This window comes from Eleutherodactylus coqui, chromosome 8 (assembly GCF_035609145.1).
Source record: "Eleutherodactylus coqui strain aEleCoq1 chromosome 8, aEleCoq1.hap1, whole genome shotgun sequence".
Classification (NCBI taxonomy): domain Eukaryota; kingdom Metazoa; phylum Chordata; class Amphibia; order Anura; family Eleutherodactylidae; genus Eleutherodactylus; species Eleutherodactylus coqui.
Genome location: NC_089844.1, coordinates 209,166,769 through 209,185,158, shown reverse-complemented (window position 1 = coordinate 209,185,158; position 18,390 = coordinate 209,166,769). Strand labels below are relative to the sequence as shown.

The following is an 18,390-nucleotide window of genomic DNA, read 5'->3' as shown; positions in this document are numbered from 1 at the left end:
ACGCAATAAAAGTGATCAAAAAAGCCGTATGTACCCCAAAATGGTACCAATAAAATCTACAGCTCGTCTCGCAAAAAATAAGCCCTCATAAAGCGCCGTACATCAAAAAATAAAAAAGTTACAGGACTTTGAATGCAGCAATTTAGAAAAAAAAAATTACCCAGAAAAAGGGTTTTTATTGCAGAAAAGTGGGAAAGCCTAAAAAAAAGTAAGAATTTTGGTATCGTTGTAACCGTACCGGTCCGCAGAAAAAATGGAATGTCTCATTTATGCTGCATGATTAACGCTGTAAAAAAAAAAAAAAAAAATCTATGGCAGAATTGATGCGTTTTCTCTCCCTGCTATCATTAAAAAAAAAAAGTTTTACAATATAGTCTATGTACCCAAGAGGGGCACCGATAAAAACTACAGTTCGCCACGCAAAAAACAAGCCCTCATACGGCCGCGTCGGCGGAAAAATAAAAAAGTTATGACTTTTGATAAACGGAGAAGAAAATCCGCCAAAAATTGTTGCGTCCTTAAAGGGGTTGTCCCGCGCCGAAACGGTTTTTTTTTTTTTTTAACCCCCTCCCCGTTCGGCGCGAGACAACCCCGATGCAGGGGTTAAAAAAACAAACCGCTCAGTGCTTACCTGAATCCCGGCGGTCCGGCGTCTTCATACTCACCTGCTGAAGATGGCCGCCGGGGTCTGCTCCCTCCGTGGACCGCAGCTCTTCTGTGCGGTCCATTGCCGATTCCAGCCTCCTGATTGGCTGGAATCGGCACGTGACGGGGCGGAGCTACATGGAGCCGGCATTCTGCACGAGCGGCTCCATTGAAGAGAGCAGAAGACCCGGACTGCGCAAGCGCGGCTAATTTGGCCATCGGAGGGCGAAAATTAGTCGGCTCCATGGGAACGAGGACGCTAGCAACGGAGCAGGTAAGTATAAAACTTTTTATAACTTCTGTATGGCTCATAATTAATGCACAATGTACATTACAAAGTGCATTAATATGGCCATACAGAAGTGTATAGACCCACTTGCTGCCGCGGGACAACCCCTTTAAGCCCAAAATAGGCCGTGTCATGAAGGGGTTAAAAGACATTGCCCTGTTGAGCTTCTCTTTAGGATTGTACACGCTCCCGATCCACCAGAGAAGCTGGTCCGACCGCTTGAGTTTCGCTCTCTCCTCTACTGAACATCCTGATCATTGGATTTATAACACTTTGTTATCGTCGTACATTAGCTGAAGAGAAAGCGGCTGCAATCCAAGCGACATCTCGTCCACACGACATTTCCAGAGCTGGCCCTCCCTGCCGGATCTGACGAGTACACTGTGGTTTGTACAGCACTGACCAACTTCATAGCATTTTTATATTCATTTTCTTAAAATTTAGTTATAAGTGAATTATAAAAAAGTTACAGGTTAATGAAAGGGTCAGTCCAGCGAAAACACATTTTTCCATGCCAGCCCCCTCACCGGATTGTCACATTGTGGGGGTGTCCTCGGGGTACTGCAGCCGCTTCCCTGGAGTGCAGCCCCTCTCTGATGCATGTCAGACACCATCTTGAGGTTAACATTTTTTCTACTCTATGCAGCCCATGATACGTCAGAACAGCATTAGCTGAGGCCGTATCCATAAAGTCACTATTAGCTCACGGTTCCAAGGTCATATCTAGGTTATAGGGTCCGCTCCCCCATCCACACTCTTTGCCTACCGCTGAGCCTCCTGCTTGGTAGAGACCTGGTGAAGAAGAGGGCTCCTTTTGTCACATTTTCTGGGCCTGGCCGCCTTCATTTATCTCACTTTTACGTTGATGCCAAATGTAATATGTTTTTTGAAACTTTTTTTTTTTTTTTTTTTTTTTTAATCGCTGCATTTAAAGTCCTTTAACATTTTTCTTTTTTTTGTCAACGGTGCCATGTGAGGATGAGTTGAGCCAACAAAAGACAAACCACAACACGAAGAGGTAGACCCTTGGCACGTGGGGTAGCGCTTTACTGCTAAGACTCTGGGGGCCCAAAATGTTCCAAGTAGTAACAGTTTTTATAACAAAAATCACAAGGAATCATTCACCAAAACTCATAGCAACCAATCAGAGCCCAGCTTTCATTTCTAAAGCTGCTCTGGTACAGTGAATGCTGTGATTGGTTGCTATGGGCAAAGATTTTTTTTTTTAAAAAAGATAGTTTCATTAAATGAAGCCCCTGAATATATATGAAAAAATATTTAAACCGGTTATTGAAGGGGGTGGGGTCTGGGCTGCTTGCAGTGGATAATGGATTGATATGGGTCCGTTGCTCAGAACCCCCATCCATCAGCTGATTGTGCAGCCCGCTGTCATCCGTAGACAGTACAGGAAGTGGGAATGCTGGCTTCACTCCCATTGACATGAACAGGAGCGCCGCGCTGCTACTCCACTTCCTCACCAGAACAGGATGTAGGCAACGAGCAGGGAGTGGAATAGCAGATCAATGGGAGCGCTGAGTTCTATGAGAGTGAAGCCAGCACTCCCACTTCCCCCTCTTTCTGTTGATTACAGCGGGGAAGACAATCAGCCATTCTGCCAGTGCTGTGCTGGAAGGGACCCTCCTCTCCCACACTTCTTGTGCCACCTTGCATAGCTGTGCTCCAATCAGCAGCAGGGTAGCACCTGAATGTCTATCCTTCTGCATGTAGTAACTAGTAGTGTTCCCATGTCCCTGTTACTAGAGAAGCCAAATACTTATCACAGGCAGTGGATTGCTGGAAAGGGCACCCCTAGTGGCAGATACTTCAAACTTGATTTTTTAGTGGTAAAAAAAAAAAAAAAAAAAAAGAAGAAGAAAAGAAAAAAAGGAACTATATTGCAAGACTGATGAGACACACATACGCTGATCAGAGGTTGCCATCTATTTAGGGGTTTCCCCATACACGCGTTCCTGCTGAATAAACTCCTCATGAAGTGACACAAACCGTGTTCTTGTGAGGCAAGGAATGTCTGTGTATTGGATAGGGGGGAATGAAGCTGTTGGCTTTACTGAACTCTCACACTGCAACGCTCCCTCATCTCCCGCAGAAAGTTTGGACTTCTCTGCAACCATCTGCCCTGTGCAGGAACAGAGAAACCCCCGACGGTGGGGAGAGGAGTCTGGCCTGCGGTTTTCCTGTCCGTCTCATTGGTGCCGTTGTGAAAGCGACCACGGGAAAAGTTTATTTTTATGAAAGAGACAAAACAGCCCCAATAACTTTGTATAGTATATTCTACTGTTTTTGAAGGGTTACAATACACAAAGGTGTTACCCATCCATCACACAGCCTTTCATACTAAAAGAGGCAACTTTATTGAGCTATCAACACAGCTGTGCAACTCGCGGACCTTTTAGTAAACAGACCTACAGAAATGGCGAAAAATGGCACAAGCGGACGTCTAAGGAATGTACAAAGATGGTTTGAAAAGTACAAAATAAATTATGTAAAAAGCATGATTAAGAATGAGACACTTGCAAAATGCGATATCCACTTTTCCAGCCAAGCTTCGCTGATCTTGAACCAAGTTTTGAAGGTCTGCTGAACATCATGGCGCAAAAAAGAAGAAAGAAGAGAAGAAAAAGTTTTTCCACTTGTCCCTTAGAACATTCCTCCGCCCATGCCGCCCATTCCTCCCATGCCCCCCATTCCGCCCATGCCAGGATCCTTCTCTTCTTTTGGAATTTCCGTAACTACAGCTTCTGCTGTTGTCAACAACGATGCTACACCAGCGGCATCCACCAAGGCCGTCCGTACAACCTGAAGCAAAAACAAATATTCCGTTACATCCTTGGCTCCATTATGGCTTCTCCCAGTCACATAAAAAGTTAGGGGAGAAGGAGAAAAACAAAAAAGTGTTTCACTATCTACTTCTACGTCACATATCGCTTTCTTAAAGAGGGTGGGGGCTATGCAGCCCAATTCATAACACTTTTGTACAAAAGTGGCAAACTATGCTGCACACCATCATTTGCAACTTTTTGCCTTTTTACAATCCACCGGTTCAAGGCTTCTTTTTTGACCAATCAAGATGGCCAACGCAGTTTTCAAACTATCTAATGCATTTGTAGGGTTATCTGATCTCTGATTGGCCAGAGCCATTTACGTGATCAACCACAGAAGTACACCATGTGCATTAGGTAGTTAGAAAATTGGTGCAGCCATCCTGGACAGACGACAGTGAGGCCAAGAACTGGTGATTGGGTAGGGGGGTAGGGGGGACAAACTGCAGGTAACAAACCATCACTGGAAAGAATTGTGTCCTGTAATCCAGAGTGTTACGTTCGTTAAAGGAGGTCATCAGATTATAAAATCAATCTGCAATACACATTGAGCAATCTGCTATACAGCATATTTAGCTCAAACACCTTTTAGAGTTTTCCCCTCTCTAGCGGTGCCATCAGTTTGTGTATATTCCTTTCTTGCACTTCATCTATGTAACCCATAGGGGGCAGTGGGAAGCGAGTGTGCATGCATTGAAGCTCACGCACACAGGCGGTACACATCACGCCGCTCAGCCAGGAAGGAACGATGCGTCAATCACGTGACCAGGGTTTGCAATGGAGGATCGCTGCACCTTTTGAACACCAAGTCAATTGTACATTGCTCGGCCGTGGCAAGAGGAGGGAGGGTAATAGGAAAAAAGAGTTATCTGTACTTGGAGAACGTCCACTATGCTGGGAATAGACTATTAAAATTAAAAATGTCATTAAGAACCACATAAGATAAAATCTAGAGATGAGCGAACGTAGTCGTTTTGAGTACTTACGCACCCGAATACCGCCATTTTCGAGTACTTCAGTACTCGGGTGAAAAGATTCGGGGGGCGGGGAGAGGCGTGGCGGTGTGGGGGGTAGCAGCGGGGAACAGGGGGGAGCCCTCTCTCTCTCCCTCTCCCCCCCACTCCCCACTGCTACCCCCCGTGCCGCCACGGCGCCCCCCGAATTTTTTCGCCCGAGTACGAAAGTACTCGGAAATCGCGGTATTCGGGCGAAAAAGGGGCGTGGCCGAGTACGTTTGCTCATCTCTAATAAAATCCTATTCCATCCTTTTACCTTTGTGGGATCAATAATTCCTTTTTCTACCATATTCACATATTCCCCGAGTAAAGCGTCATATCCAGTTTCAGGAGGGCTCTGCAGAATTTTTTCCACCACCAATGACCCCTCCACACCGGCATTCTTGGCAATCGTCATGGCGGGAATCTTCAGAGTTCTGCGAATTATTTCAATTCCTAAAATTAAAAAGAAAAAAAACAAAAAAACACAGTCATCCAATTATAGAGGAATGCTGGTGATTCAGTGACAGCTTTATGCTTCCCGAGGCAACAGCATATAACTTCATCTGATGTGAGAACTAGTTTTACAAGATATATTATAATATAAAATATAATATAAAAAATATAATATAAAATATAATAAAATATAAAATATAATACAATAAAATATAAAATAAAATATAATATAATAAAATATAATAATAAAATAAAATATAATATAAATAATAAAATATATATATTTTTTATTTATTTATTTATTTTTTTTCTGCATTACTTTTAAAAACTAAAATAAGTCTTAGAAAAATCTAATTACTTTCTTCCACTATAACTTTCCTTTTGTTTATACTGGTTACCATTTTGGAGTATTAACGACTTTTTGATCCCTTACTACATTTTTTTGTAATTGGGTGGCCAAAAAGAAGCACAATTCTAGCGTTCGTTATCTTTCCGACTATGTTCACTGTGTGAGATGGTTTACTTTGATAAGTTGGACTCTTACGGATTGCAGGGATATTAAATACGCTTTTGTTTTATTTTCAATATAAATATGGGAAACGTTTTTTCTTTTCTTTTTTACATTTATTCCTTTTTACTAAAACCAATAAAACTGCTTTTGAATTTCTAATTAGTCCCAACAGGGAACATGAAATTGTCCGATCACATCTACAGTCTAAAGCAATACCACAGTATCAGGCCATGTCACACGCCTTCAGAAAGCGACCGGGCTGTCATGGCAACTGAAGGCACCTCACCATCTCACTGAGAGGCGTGGAGTGCTTGGGACCCCCGAACACCAATTTAAATACAACTGCCAGCAACAGCGGCATTAGAAGGGTTAACAGTCAAGTCTATCCGGCACCCGGATAGAGCGAAGACCCTTTGGAATAAAATACCTATTTTCTGATCTTCATTCGATGGCGTCAAAGAGTCCAGCGCTGGGATGCAACGTAATAAGGCACAACCGCCTCCCAGCACGATGCCCTCTTCTACGGCAGCACGGGTGGCGTTTAGTGCATCAGTTACGCGGTCTTTTTTTTCATTAACTTCAACATCACTGGTCCCACCAACCTGCAGGGAAACCACAATGGACATATACAATACTGCAAACCACTGGGAAAAGGAGAAATATGCCAGAATTCCAACATCACAAGGATGGGGCTGCAGTATTCAGAGAGCAGCACTCGTTAGATGCTGGGGAGCAACAGAGTAACAACTGAGTGAACAGTCATAATGTCCTGCCTTCCCCGTGACTCCAGGGGTCCGACTGGTTGGCGTTAACAGTTTATGTAGACCATTTTGTCTGGTTGTCACATTTACCCCCCAGCAGTTTAGGATGAGCTCAATTCGTTCTGCAAGAAAAGGCCGCTACAGTTTGGGATGAACAGAACTCATTTTGCTTCATCAGCTGTTTGTTCGATCAGAGCCACCAACAGCTAAGATTCTTGGCTTTAATATGGCACTAAAAGCATGCTGGTAGTCCTTAAAGGTCCGGAGCTACAGCCGTTTGAAGTAGGGTTGGGAATACTGAGTATTCAGTGGGTGGGAAAAGCAAAAGGAGGGAGGAAGGTCATCCAGCCCAAGTAGGAGATGGGCTTGGACATCTCAGAGTGGTGCACCGTTGCCACGTAGGGGAAGTTTGCCTGTTGCGGCTTAGACAACCTGTGAGGGCAGAGTGGTGAAACACATGTAGATCCGAATAGGTGGAGACCCTTTCAGATTATTGTGCGCTTATTAAATACTTTTACGTCATCTGGCAGAATCCTACATTTCCAGAATTCCAGTTCCTGCTGGAGTCCTATATATTAGTCAGCTAATGGACTCTGGCGTTTTGAAAATTTCTGAGCAGTTCTAAAGTTGGGACACCGAAAACCGATACATCGAAATATCGTTAACCCTTTGTGATACTTTAAGGCGATATATTATCCATTTTTGTAGAGAAGCAGCCTGTCTTGCAGTCCGGTGACCAGATCTTCTCTCTTTACATTCCGCCCTTTCCTTTGTGTTGTACAGGATGTAGTATTGTTCGCGGCACTAATGAACTTATAAACAAGTTCTAAAAACTTTTGGAAAGTGTCAGGTGACTGTCACCAATAAGGTTTGCTCCAGGAGAAACGACTCTCAGAATAGTGGGGTCTTCAGCCCCTCCTCCACATGTGTCTGTTCATAGCGTTAGACGCAGGCTCTGAACGCTTCCGTCTAACGCGATGGCTGTGGGCAATGCTTTCTAAATGAAAGCATATCCACATGCAGATGAGGGCTGCGCTGAACGCACGAAGGTCGCGTCCAGAAGAGGAGACGTGACATGCCGTGTGTTCAGCGTCTAACGCCAACGCAGTGCCCATAGGAAAGATAGGAGACCCATCTAACACCATTACAATTGCGTTTGTGTTACCAGGCCCTGCATGGTTTACAAGTTACCATGGAGACTGAAATGCAGGGCACGCAGCCACGCACGCACACACACAGAGAGATCACGCTCACATCCCGTCAGGTCTACTTTGGGTACAAAGTAAAAGGATGACTATGGGGGTGCAGGACGACGCAGTCGTAGAGCTGCTGGCGCCAGATGGGTCTACATCAGGTAATATTCATCACTTACTGTGCATGGGTAATAGAAAGAAAGTCAGTCAACACTTTGTGTTACCAACTGAATATACTGGTAGATGTCAGACGATATGTCTCTGCGTCTCCACAGTCCAGATATCATCAGTGAAGTGCGCCGTATGCTGCATGCAAAGGAGCGGTGCCCCATCTGATGGGCGGTCCGCCGCCGGCTGCAGTCCGGCTCAAAGATTACAAACGACATGATGTCTCCAAGCTTTAGTGGTTGGAGACGTCATGCGCTCTACCATCAGAGAGAAGCTGCGTGTCTGAGGTCAGTCCCAGCGCACCCGCCGGCTCACGCTGGGGTCACTTTGGGGGGTTTATGTAAAATGTTTAACAGAAGTTATCAGATTTCTATAAGATGCGGTAATCGGCTCCCGCTTTACCTTCAGAACAGCAACGCCGTCAGAGAGCTTGGCCAGCCGCTCGTTCAGCTTCTCCTTCTCATAGTCACTGCTGGTAGATTCCAGCTGCTCTTGGATCTCGTTGATCCGCTTCTCTATATGAGACTTGTCTCCTCTTCCTTTCAGAATCATAGTGTCATCTTTAGTTACAATAACTTCACCCACTTTGCCAAAATCGTGAGCCTGAATGTCTTCAATGTTCAGGTTTAAACCCTCTTCTCCAAATACCTAGGGGAAAGAAGAACAAGTCGTACAAGCTTCCAGGCTGCAGTCCTCACATTACAGGTTGTAAGCCACTTTTACCCCTTAAGGACCAGACACTTTAGGGGTTCTACCCATGTGGCGGTTTAACTGCCCTATATTGTTTGCTTTAGCTACCAAAATTGTTTTTGCTGTGCTTTTTTTTCCTGTGACATAAAGGGCGATTTTTAAAATATATTTTTCACTAACTTTTCCCCCCTGTTTTTTTTAGTTTTATTAGGGGTAAAAAGCTAAAAAAATTATTTTAACATGTTTAGCTTTTTTTAAAAATTAGTATATTTATGCTAAAGTAAAGTATGGGAACGGGTTCTTCTATTTGTTTCGGACGTTTTGATATATAATATGCATGGTTTTTGTTTACAGGGCGCATACGGTGACGGTTTGGGGTTATTTTCTTTCTTCTATTGTTGTTTTATTCTGTAATTATATTTTTACTATCTATGTCCCCCATGACGTCATGTAAGACCTCTGGGGGACATTCACGTTTTTTAAAAAATTTTTATTTGACACTTTCCCACTGTAGCTGGGGCATCCATACAGGGAAAAACAACCCATGTAGTGACATTAGTCACTGGCAGAGCTGGTCAGGGTCTACTATGACCCTCCAGCTCTGCTGTAGCAGGGAACCCCGGCGGTCACATGACCCCCCCGGATCCCGCAGTGGAAGAAACCCTTCCACTTTCACACTGCTCATTGAGCGCTGTGTATTTGGCAAATGAAAAGGCAGAATGGGCTAAAACCCTCTCCTGCCTTCTCCTCCAGGTCATCAGCTGTCACTAACAGCTGATAACCCGTCCTGGCTTTGATTGACTGCAGAAGCAGGAGGCTTAAAGCGCTGCCGTAATTTTACTATCGGAGAGGTTTTAAGCCCAGGACCAGGTGCGGTAAGTTTACTGTGCCTGGTCCTTAATGGGATAAAAGACGACTTGATCGAAGCCTAAATTAATATAGAAGGGCAAAAAAGCTTCTAACATTCTGTTGTCACTTTGTCATTATGGGGTTTTGAGTGCAGAATGGTTGGGAACACAAACCCACGAGACAACAAAGTATAAAGTGAGCGGGTCTGAAGACTTCACTTATGCAGACATCTGATTAATGTGATTTTCTCTCTTCTGCGGGGGTCAGGATCCGTGAGAAATCAGATATTTGAGGGAAAGTCGGCGCTTTCAGGCCCTTGCATGAGAAAAGCACATTACAAACGTCTACTTACGGCTCCACCAGAGGCAACTGCCATATCTTTTAGCTGATTCTTCCTGTTATCTCCAAAACCGGGGGCTTTCACAGCGACCACTTGAAGACCAACCTTTAATCTACAAAGCAGACACTGCCATTACCAACCATGACGCATGCGAGGCGTCCAACTGCCTTCAGGATAGATTTCACTCTCATCACCTATCCATAGTATAGATGGTAAAAGTCTGAGCCATGGGGTGGCAGGGGTCTCACCAATTCCAAGAACAGGAGTCACGTGACCCCCTCTTCCCTACAGGCTTGCTGCACTTACCTGCAGTGATGACAGAATGAAGCCGCAGTCGCACATGCACGGCGCTGACAGAAATAGCAAAGTACAAGCACTCTGCCATCTCCGACAGTCCCGATGAAATTGAAGAAAGTGGCACTGCCCGTGCCCGGCCGCTGTGCTGTTCCGTCTCCTCGTCACTATTAAGAGTGCAGCCAACATGCAGTGAAGAGAGGCGACACGGGACCCCCGTTCCCAGGACCGCTGGGGTCTCAGCAGTCAGGCTTTTATCACTGGTCCTATGACTATCTGATAAAAGTTAATTCTATTACAACCTCTCTAAACTATATACTATAGGTGATGCAGGCGTTTATGGGAACTGTAGTTTCCCAGTTTGAACCGCCGGTCATGTGACGGAGCAGCAGGACCCCCCTGTTTGCTCAGTGACGAGTCCAAATACATAGAAGGGAGGCACATCGGAGCCTACTTGGGCACATGGCATTCTATTTAATGATGTTACAAAGGTGTCGGCCTCTTGACAGGAACACTGGATTGCGAGAACTTCTTTAACCCCTTGCTGACAAGCGCCATATATGTAGAGTGCAGTGAGCCAATAGTTCCAGCATCACGCCGTACATGTATGAAACTGATTACCAAGGGGCTCAGAAGTTGAGTCCCCAATAATCAGAGTGGGATCAGGGCTGTCACCAACCACCATAGACCCACTGCAATTACCAAGATGGAACTTCGTTACGATCCCGGCAATTTAACCCTTTAGATGCCGTTGCCTGTGCAGACAGCATCTAGAGGGTTTGGAGAGGGTTTCTCTCCCAACGGCACTTCTCTGATGAGATCATAGGATGCCGATGATTGGAATGACAACCGGATATCAGATCAGGACCTCCAGGCCTGCCATTTACGGTGGCCTATGAGTGTGTTAGTTCATCACTGACAGTAACAGGACGTCTAAGAATCACTTGCAGAAGTAAAAGCATTCCAAAGTGATTACCACTTAAAGTGACACGTCAGATTTGCAAAATGGGGTCTGGTCAGGAAGGGGTTAAACAATAGAAAGTATTGCCAAAGGCCATTGAAGCTGGACTTTGGGGACAATCTTTACCTGTTTAGAACGAGGGTACTTAACGCTTCTCCATCAACATCCTCAGCGATTATAACCAGGGGTTTGCGATGTGCATTAGCAATCTCGAGGGCCGGCACGACTGACTGCACGCTGGAGATCTTCTTTTCACTCAGTAAGAGATAAGCGTCCTGGAATTCACATTTCTGGCCTGGAAATAGAAAAGCAGATATTCCAATTTAAAAAAGGGGGGAAAAAAAAGAAGAAAAGATATTTGTACTTTCTATTAAATCTGTTTCTTGTCCGCATCATTGGGGAACACAGCAAGGATCTTGGGTATAGCTGCTGCCACTAGGAGGCGAGCACTAAGCAAAAAAGTGTTAGCGCCTCCTACAGCTGTACCCCTCCTGCAGGCACCAAGTAACAGATTGTATGGCGAATGCAAAACTCTTATTTTCTCATTCCTATCATTGGGGGCACAGTAAAGACTTTGTGATGCACTGAGTAGTCCCCGGGGGAAGGAGAGACATTATACGTGCATGGATGCAGTTAGTTTATCACGGCCTGTAACACCTTCCGACAGACTGGCGCACTTTGTAGAATTTTGAAAGAATGTGGAGAGAGGCCCACTTGACAACCTTGTAGCGCCAATGCTCCATGTTAAACCATCCCAGAGGTGCCCACTGCCCGGGTGGAATGTGCCGTGACCCAGAAGGGAGGTTCTCTTGGCACGGTACGCCTTATCAATGGTAGACCTGATAGAATGACTTTAGAAGCTGCGAGTCCACGTCGTGGGTCATCCAGGATGCAAAAAGGTGCATCTGAACGATAATCAGAGGACTTTTCAGGTAAGTAAATTTGCAGCTCATGGACAAAACAGTTCGTGGAGAGAACGTTCCCTCGAAAGAGGAGCATAGCAACGGCAAGATTAGATTGTCATTAATGTGGAAGGCGGATAACCGCTTGGGTAGATAGGAGGGGACGGGGCGCACCGTGTCCTGGTGAAGGACAGTGAACAGCGTTTTAGCATACAGGGCTGTGAGCTTGGCTACCCTGTGAACGGGTATGAAAGTGTTGCGGCGGACCCCGGTGTTCACCGCACAGCTCAAGTAGAGAGTACTGATGAGTCCCGACTGCAGCAAGGAGTGAAACGAGATGGTGGGGTTTGTAGAGCTAACACACCCAAAGAGGGGGTTGTCCATTCATTTCAATGGGGCTGCTGGAAATAGCCAAGTGCTTACTGAGCGGGTATCTCCGAAGTCATTGAGTGACCAACGCTTCATTGAGCCGCCTCCTCCTCAATGTGGAGGTTGCAGTAACTCCACAGTAAAGTGCACTAGAGACACAACTTACCTTTACTGGTGTTAATGAAGTATGGAGAAATGTATCCTCGGTCAAACTTCATTCCTTCAATGATTTCTAACTCATCATGAAGGGTTTTGCCATCCTAAAAAAATACAAGTTATTATTTAAAAAAATAAATCAAAAAATCATGGAAAATGTACTTGTAGGCCTTCATGGATCAGCCCAAACCATCTAGTGCCACAACACGTAAACGAAAACTCCTTAGTGGTCTAAAGCCCGTGCCACAACTGGACTAATGGGAAGTAGCGGTGCTCACAACTTTCCTGCTGTTATATCTTATAGATCAGGATCTTTTTTCCCATCTGAGTGAGAAGATAAAAACTCCCATTTAGAGTTAATCTATGAGCATCTGCCACCCTCAACATTTGTCCCTGCGCTTTGCTAAAAAGGCGTTGCAAAAAGAATACTTTTTTTTTTTGCACTTACCGTAAAGTCTCTCTCGTCTCGTCCATTGGGGGACACAGCTGAAGACTGGGTATAGCTGCTGCCTAAAGGAGGCAGGCACGATGCAGGAGTGTTAGCTCCTCCTACCAACTATTCCCTTCCTGCAGGCACCATGTTACCCAGTTAGTATACAAGCAGTAGGATGAACCCAGTAAAGGGGGGTTTCCAGATTGACTCCACACCATCAGCCGCCTTGGTGGGGTAACAGGGAGAGTCTAGTGCCTGCCCTGTACTCAAAGAAACAGACACCAGTTGAACACCAGCTCATTAGCTTGGTGCATGCAGGAGGCTATAGCTGGTAGGAGGAGCTAACTCTTGCTTAGTGTCCGCCTCCTGGTGGCAGTAGTTCTACCCGCTGTCTTCAGCTGTCCCCCCAATGAACAGGACAAAAACAGTTTAAACTGAGAAGGACTATCTGTAGGGATAATCCACATTCTTGGTATCAAGACCCTTTCTCCGCAGCTGCAACCAGCTTTGGGGACTATTACCTTGCAGGCATACGTCGTTGCATAATTTGGGTGCATTTGTTTCTCCTAGTAAAATTGTTGGTGCTTGACCTCTGTCGCGGTGGAGGCAGATAGTCGCCATGATGGTTCTGTTTACTTCAGAGTATCAAGGCATACTTTATGGATAGACAATATTGGCTTTCTGCGAGCATTGAGAGGTGTGCCTTTCTCCATTAGCAGTGAGAGGTGTGCCTTTCTCCATTAGCAGTGAGATGTAGGTTCCTCCCCTCAGAAGACTCCAGCTACAAGGCCCGTCTCCATCAGTGACAACATGAACCTGCTGGTTGTATCAGCAGAAGGCGTCTTAGTGTGTCACGTGTGAGTGTATCTAAAGACTGCCAGTCCCCCCTGCGTGGGCAAGACCCAGTCGCTCTCTAGGATGCATCTCAAATTGCGTCTTGCAAAAGATGGGCTTCCCTTTGGGAACTACTTTCATTCTAAGTTTTCATTGTTTTCTAGTGACACTATAGACCCTGTGATGACAGTTAAAGGGAACCTGTCAGCTGGAACACGCTGTCCAAAACTGCAGACATCATGTTACGGAGAAGGAGGAGGCAAGCGGATGGATCTATAGATTTATTGGGAACTTGTATTATAATTATTTATATCTTTGCTTATTTTGAGCCAAACCGTCTAGTGGGCGGAGCCATCAGTAAAGGACAGCTACCCCTGTATGTACAGTCCAGTGGGCGGAGCCATCCGTAAAGGACAGCTACCCCTGTATGTACAGTCCAGTGGGCGGAGTTATCAGTAAATGACAGCTACCCCTGTATGTACAGTCCAGTGTGCTGAGCCATCCATGATTGGCAGCTACCCCTGTATGTACAGTCCAGTGTGCTGAGCTAACTGTGATTGGCAGCCTCCCCTGTATATAGTCACACACAGCCCTCAATAACTAGAGGAGGGAAACAACGGGATCCCCTTTTTTTGGGATTTGTGAGGGTCCTGATGAGGAGACCCCCCACTGATCAGACTCATCACCTATCCTATGCATGGATAAGTCTATCTTTGGGAATCACCCCCTTAAGGCAAACATACCTTGACTGTTATAACTCCATTACGACCAACTTTTTTCATAGCATCAGAAATAATTTTACCAATTTCATGATCTCCGTTGGCAGATATTGTGGCAACCTGTATTTACACAAATAAATAAAAGAGAACTTAAAGGTTGTGTACATCACGTCTTACCCATCTGGTAAACTATAGTTGGTCATCGTTCAAGAGGGCACTTTTGACCTCCCTTACATTTGTGTACATTCTTGTGGAGGGCCCTGCGGCCCAGATAATACCAGATTTTTTGGACTATAGGATGCCCTTTTTAGTGAAAGGAACTCTTGCTAAAAAGTTTGTGCGTCCTATTGTCTAAAGTGAGGAGGGTCCAGCAGTGCCAGACTCCCCTCACCGCTGCTTTACTGCTTGGCTAGAATGCTGATCAAGCGCCTGCCAGATCACTTTAGACTTACAGTCCTGTCTCCCTGCTCAGCACCCACCTGTGTGATCAGCGCTGGGCAGGTACCTGCGGGACAGCAATGAAAAGCCTGCAGAACCTTTCTTATGTCATCAGCATGTGAAGCAGGTATAGACTATTAGGACGATTCCTGAAGCAGACTGTGTTCAGTAGGATGGTTACGTTTGTAGCAGCAATCGATGATTGCAAAGTGAAGGGCTGCAGGAGCCTGTGATTGGGCCGATCCCTCCCACATTATGGGGTGCCATCAGCATTAACAGCCAATCACCTCTAGTATAGAGATGAGCGAACGTACTCGTAATGAGTACTTACGCACCCGAGTACCGCCATTTTCGAGTACTTCAGTACTCGCGCGTAAAGATTCGGGGGGCGGGGAGAGGCGCGGCGGTGCGGGGGGTAGCAGCGGGGAACAGGGGGGAGCCCTCTCTCTCTCTCTCCCCCCCCCCACTCCCCGCTGCAACCCCCCGCGCCGCCACGGCGCCCCCCGAATTTTTTCGCCCGAGTATGGAAGTACTCGAAAATCGCGGTATTCGGGCGAAAAAGGGGCGGGGCCGAGTACGTTCGCTCATCTCTACTCTAGTATCCATGAGGGGCACACTGATGGCACACCGTCACAATGGTGTTCTAGTATCCATGAGGGGCACACTGATGGCACACCGTCACAATGGTGTTCTAGTATCCATGAGGGGCACACTGATGGCACACCGTCACAATGGTGTTCTAGTATCCATGAGGGGCACACTGATGGCACACCGTCACAATGGTGTTCCGCAGCCTCTTAGATCATATCTTCAGGTCTCCACGCAGCAAACTGGTAAGCATGCAGTGCAAGGCGTCTAGGCGATTCCTTAGCCAGCACCCTTAGGTCATATAGCCTAGTCAGTAGCAGAAACCGGAATAGTGGATCCCCCCCGCAGGACACTTACCTGAGCGATCTCTTCAGGAGTTGTAACGGGCTTTGATTGTTTCTTCAGTTCTGCAGTGACGACATCCACCGCCATCATCACACCTGCAGAAAACAAGTCATCTGGTCAGCTGGACCACCTGGGAAAAACTACAGCCCCTCCAGCAAGGAACAAGCCCTAATACAGCAACGGAAACAGAAAAGCTATAGCTTTTGAAGAGTGGTGAATGGAGCCTTAAAAGGGGTTTTCTAGGAAAATACTAGCGGTGATTGATCATCAGAACAGGTCATCAATAGTTGATCAGCTGAGGTCCATCGCTCAAGACCCCGACCGATCAACTGAGCAGACCAGTGATGTCAGAGCAGAAGTCTCTGCGCCGACCTTTGTATAGTGGCCGGCGTTTGTAACTGCAGGCACGACTCTCATTAAAAAATGAGCTGTGCCCGCAGTTACAAGCGTTGGCCACTACACAGAGGTCGGTGAGGAGGCTTCCGCTCCAACCTCTGCGTATGTGCGGCGCTGACAGTCTGCGCCTGCTCAGCTATCGGTGGGGGTGCTGAGCGGTGGACCCTGGCCAATCACCTATTGATGAGCTACCCTGATGATAGGCTTTCCCTAGACAACGTCCGTCCGCATGTACACCAGATCACATGTAACACGGGAGACTTACCGAAAATACTTACCCCTTCTAATCTCTACAGGATTTGCACCTTTGCTGATCTTCTCAAAGCCCTCCTTGGCAATAGCCCTGGCGAGGACAGTGGCCGTGGTGGTGCCATCACCAGCTTCCTCGTTAGTGTTATTGGCCACATCCTGGACCAGCTTCGCACCAATATTCTTGTACTTGTCTTTCAGGTCAATCGCTTTCGCCACAGTGACGCCATCTTTGGTGACTTTAGGACTTCCCCAGCTCTGCTCAATGATAACGGTTCTTCCCTAGAAGAAAAACCGGTAAGTGAAGGCATCCGAGTCACATGACTACGAGGGGGGGGGGGGGGGGCAGGAAGGGCATCACTTCTTAAAGGGGTTGTCCGGCCAGAAACATTGCATGTCATTGCTTCTGTTTGCCCATTTCCATGCACTTTGTAATATACAAGTTTTGGACTTACCTGAAGGGGTAAGGCGGGACAGGTCTGCAGAGCAATGACTGGGAATGGAAAACGAGGCCAGAAGCCATACACAGACAGCTGTTTCGGGGTCTTTGCCCCCCATCAGTGTGCAGTAGGATCCTGGTTTGGCCAATGAGTGGCCTGTGATGTGGGCTGGGTAACATTACTCATTAGGGAGACACCTCTCGGGTGAGTGAGGAGGCTGATAAGGCCATGCACGCTCCTCTGGGTAATATACAGATAAGGGAGATGGAACAATTAGGCCTCAATGGCCAAGCAGTATTTGCAGTAATGCTGCTTTCCAGTAGGTGGCAGTGCAGAGGTACTGTTCCCACTTCTCTGTCTTTACTCTGCGGCTCGGGGAGTGTGACGGTACAATCTATGGAGTTTTTGTAGTTGCTTGTATTCGGCTGACATAACTTATTTCCCGGTGGATACGGTCGGCGGGACGTTCCGGGGACATCTGGGAGGACGGGCGACATGCTGATCCCCTTTTTGGCCTTGTGTCTGCTCACGGGATTTGAACTTCCGATAGTTTGCTCGCTCATCCAGTATAATGCATTACCCCAGTACTGCACTGTACCGCGGTCTAACAGTCCATCACACCCCACCTCAGCTATGACAGCCGACAGAAGACCCCCGGCTGCCATGGCAACCAAACAGCGGCATATAAAGCCATGATCAGCAGTCCGGCTGGTGCCGGCTGTCAGAGCCCGCCGCCCCCCGGTGGATGGAGCGGGATCGGCTCTCCTACAATCCCCCAGGATAGGAGTGTAAGCCCCAAGGCAGTGCAGGCTGTCCAATACAGCGGGGTGGGAGTGGACGCCGCTGCGCCTCCCCCATGTGGTGGCCGACGCCTGTAATTGCAGGTGGGGGTCTCTGAAACGAATGAGAGCTGCGCCCGCAGTTACAAGTGTCGTCCACCACACAGGGGAGGCGCAGCGGCGTCCTCTCCCACCCCGCTGTATTTGGCACCTCTATAAACCCTCCCGATCACCCGGCGACATCTCACACGCCCGGCGGTCGCTGGCGGCGGCCCGTACCTTCGGTCCCATGGTGACGGCGACGGCATCCGCCAGCAGATCCACTCCCTGCAGCATCAGCGCCCGGGCGTCTGCGCCAAACTTCACATCCTTGGCATAGGGGCGGCAGAGGGCGGGGGGCGCCAGCAGGCGGTGCGCAGGGCGCAGCTTCTGGAGGGCTGAGGGCAGGCGCAACATTTCTGGAAAGAGAGAGAAGAGACATGAACAGACATGAAACCCCCGGGTAACCGGCGGGGAGCCGCAGGGTCACACAGCGCCCCCGACAGGCAGGCACAGCACCGACCTCCGCGGCCCCGTCACCGGCCGGCCACCACACACGTGCCGCACTCACCCGCACACGGAGAGTTCAAACCCCGGATCTGCCGACTGTCACGTGCGCGCCGGAAGAACCACCCGCGCCAGAGGCCCCGCCCACCGCTCGTCTGGCCAATGGCAGCGCGGCGCCGGGGGTCATGGCGCGCGCTGGTTCCG

At 47.4% G+C, this 18,390-nt stretch overlaps 1 protein-coding gene across 1 annotated transcript; it reads right to left on the bottom strand.

Annotated features, from left to right (window-relative positions):
* Positions 1-3,207: 3,207 nt before the first annotated feature.
* On the bottom strand, positions 3,208-18,386 carry HSPD1 (heat shock protein family D (Hsp60) member 1). Its single transcript, XM_066577270.1, has 12 exons — positions 18,251-18,386; positions 17,920-18,098; positions 16,451-16,703; positions 15,789-15,871; positions 14,430-14,525; positions 12,430-12,523; positions 11,119-11,287; positions 9,750-9,849; positions 8,261-8,506; positions 6,164-6,338; positions 5,047-5,225; positions 3,208-3,751 (listed from the first exon to the last, which is right to left on the bottom strand). Exons 2-12 carry the CDS (start codon positions 18,094-18,096, stop codon positions 3,593-3,595), a joined length of 1,731 nt encoding a protein of 576 aa, XP_066433367.1. The 5' UTR covers positions 18,097-18,098; positions 18,251-18,386; the 3' UTR covers positions 3,208-3,592.
* Positions 18,387-18,390: the final 4 nt, after the last annotated feature.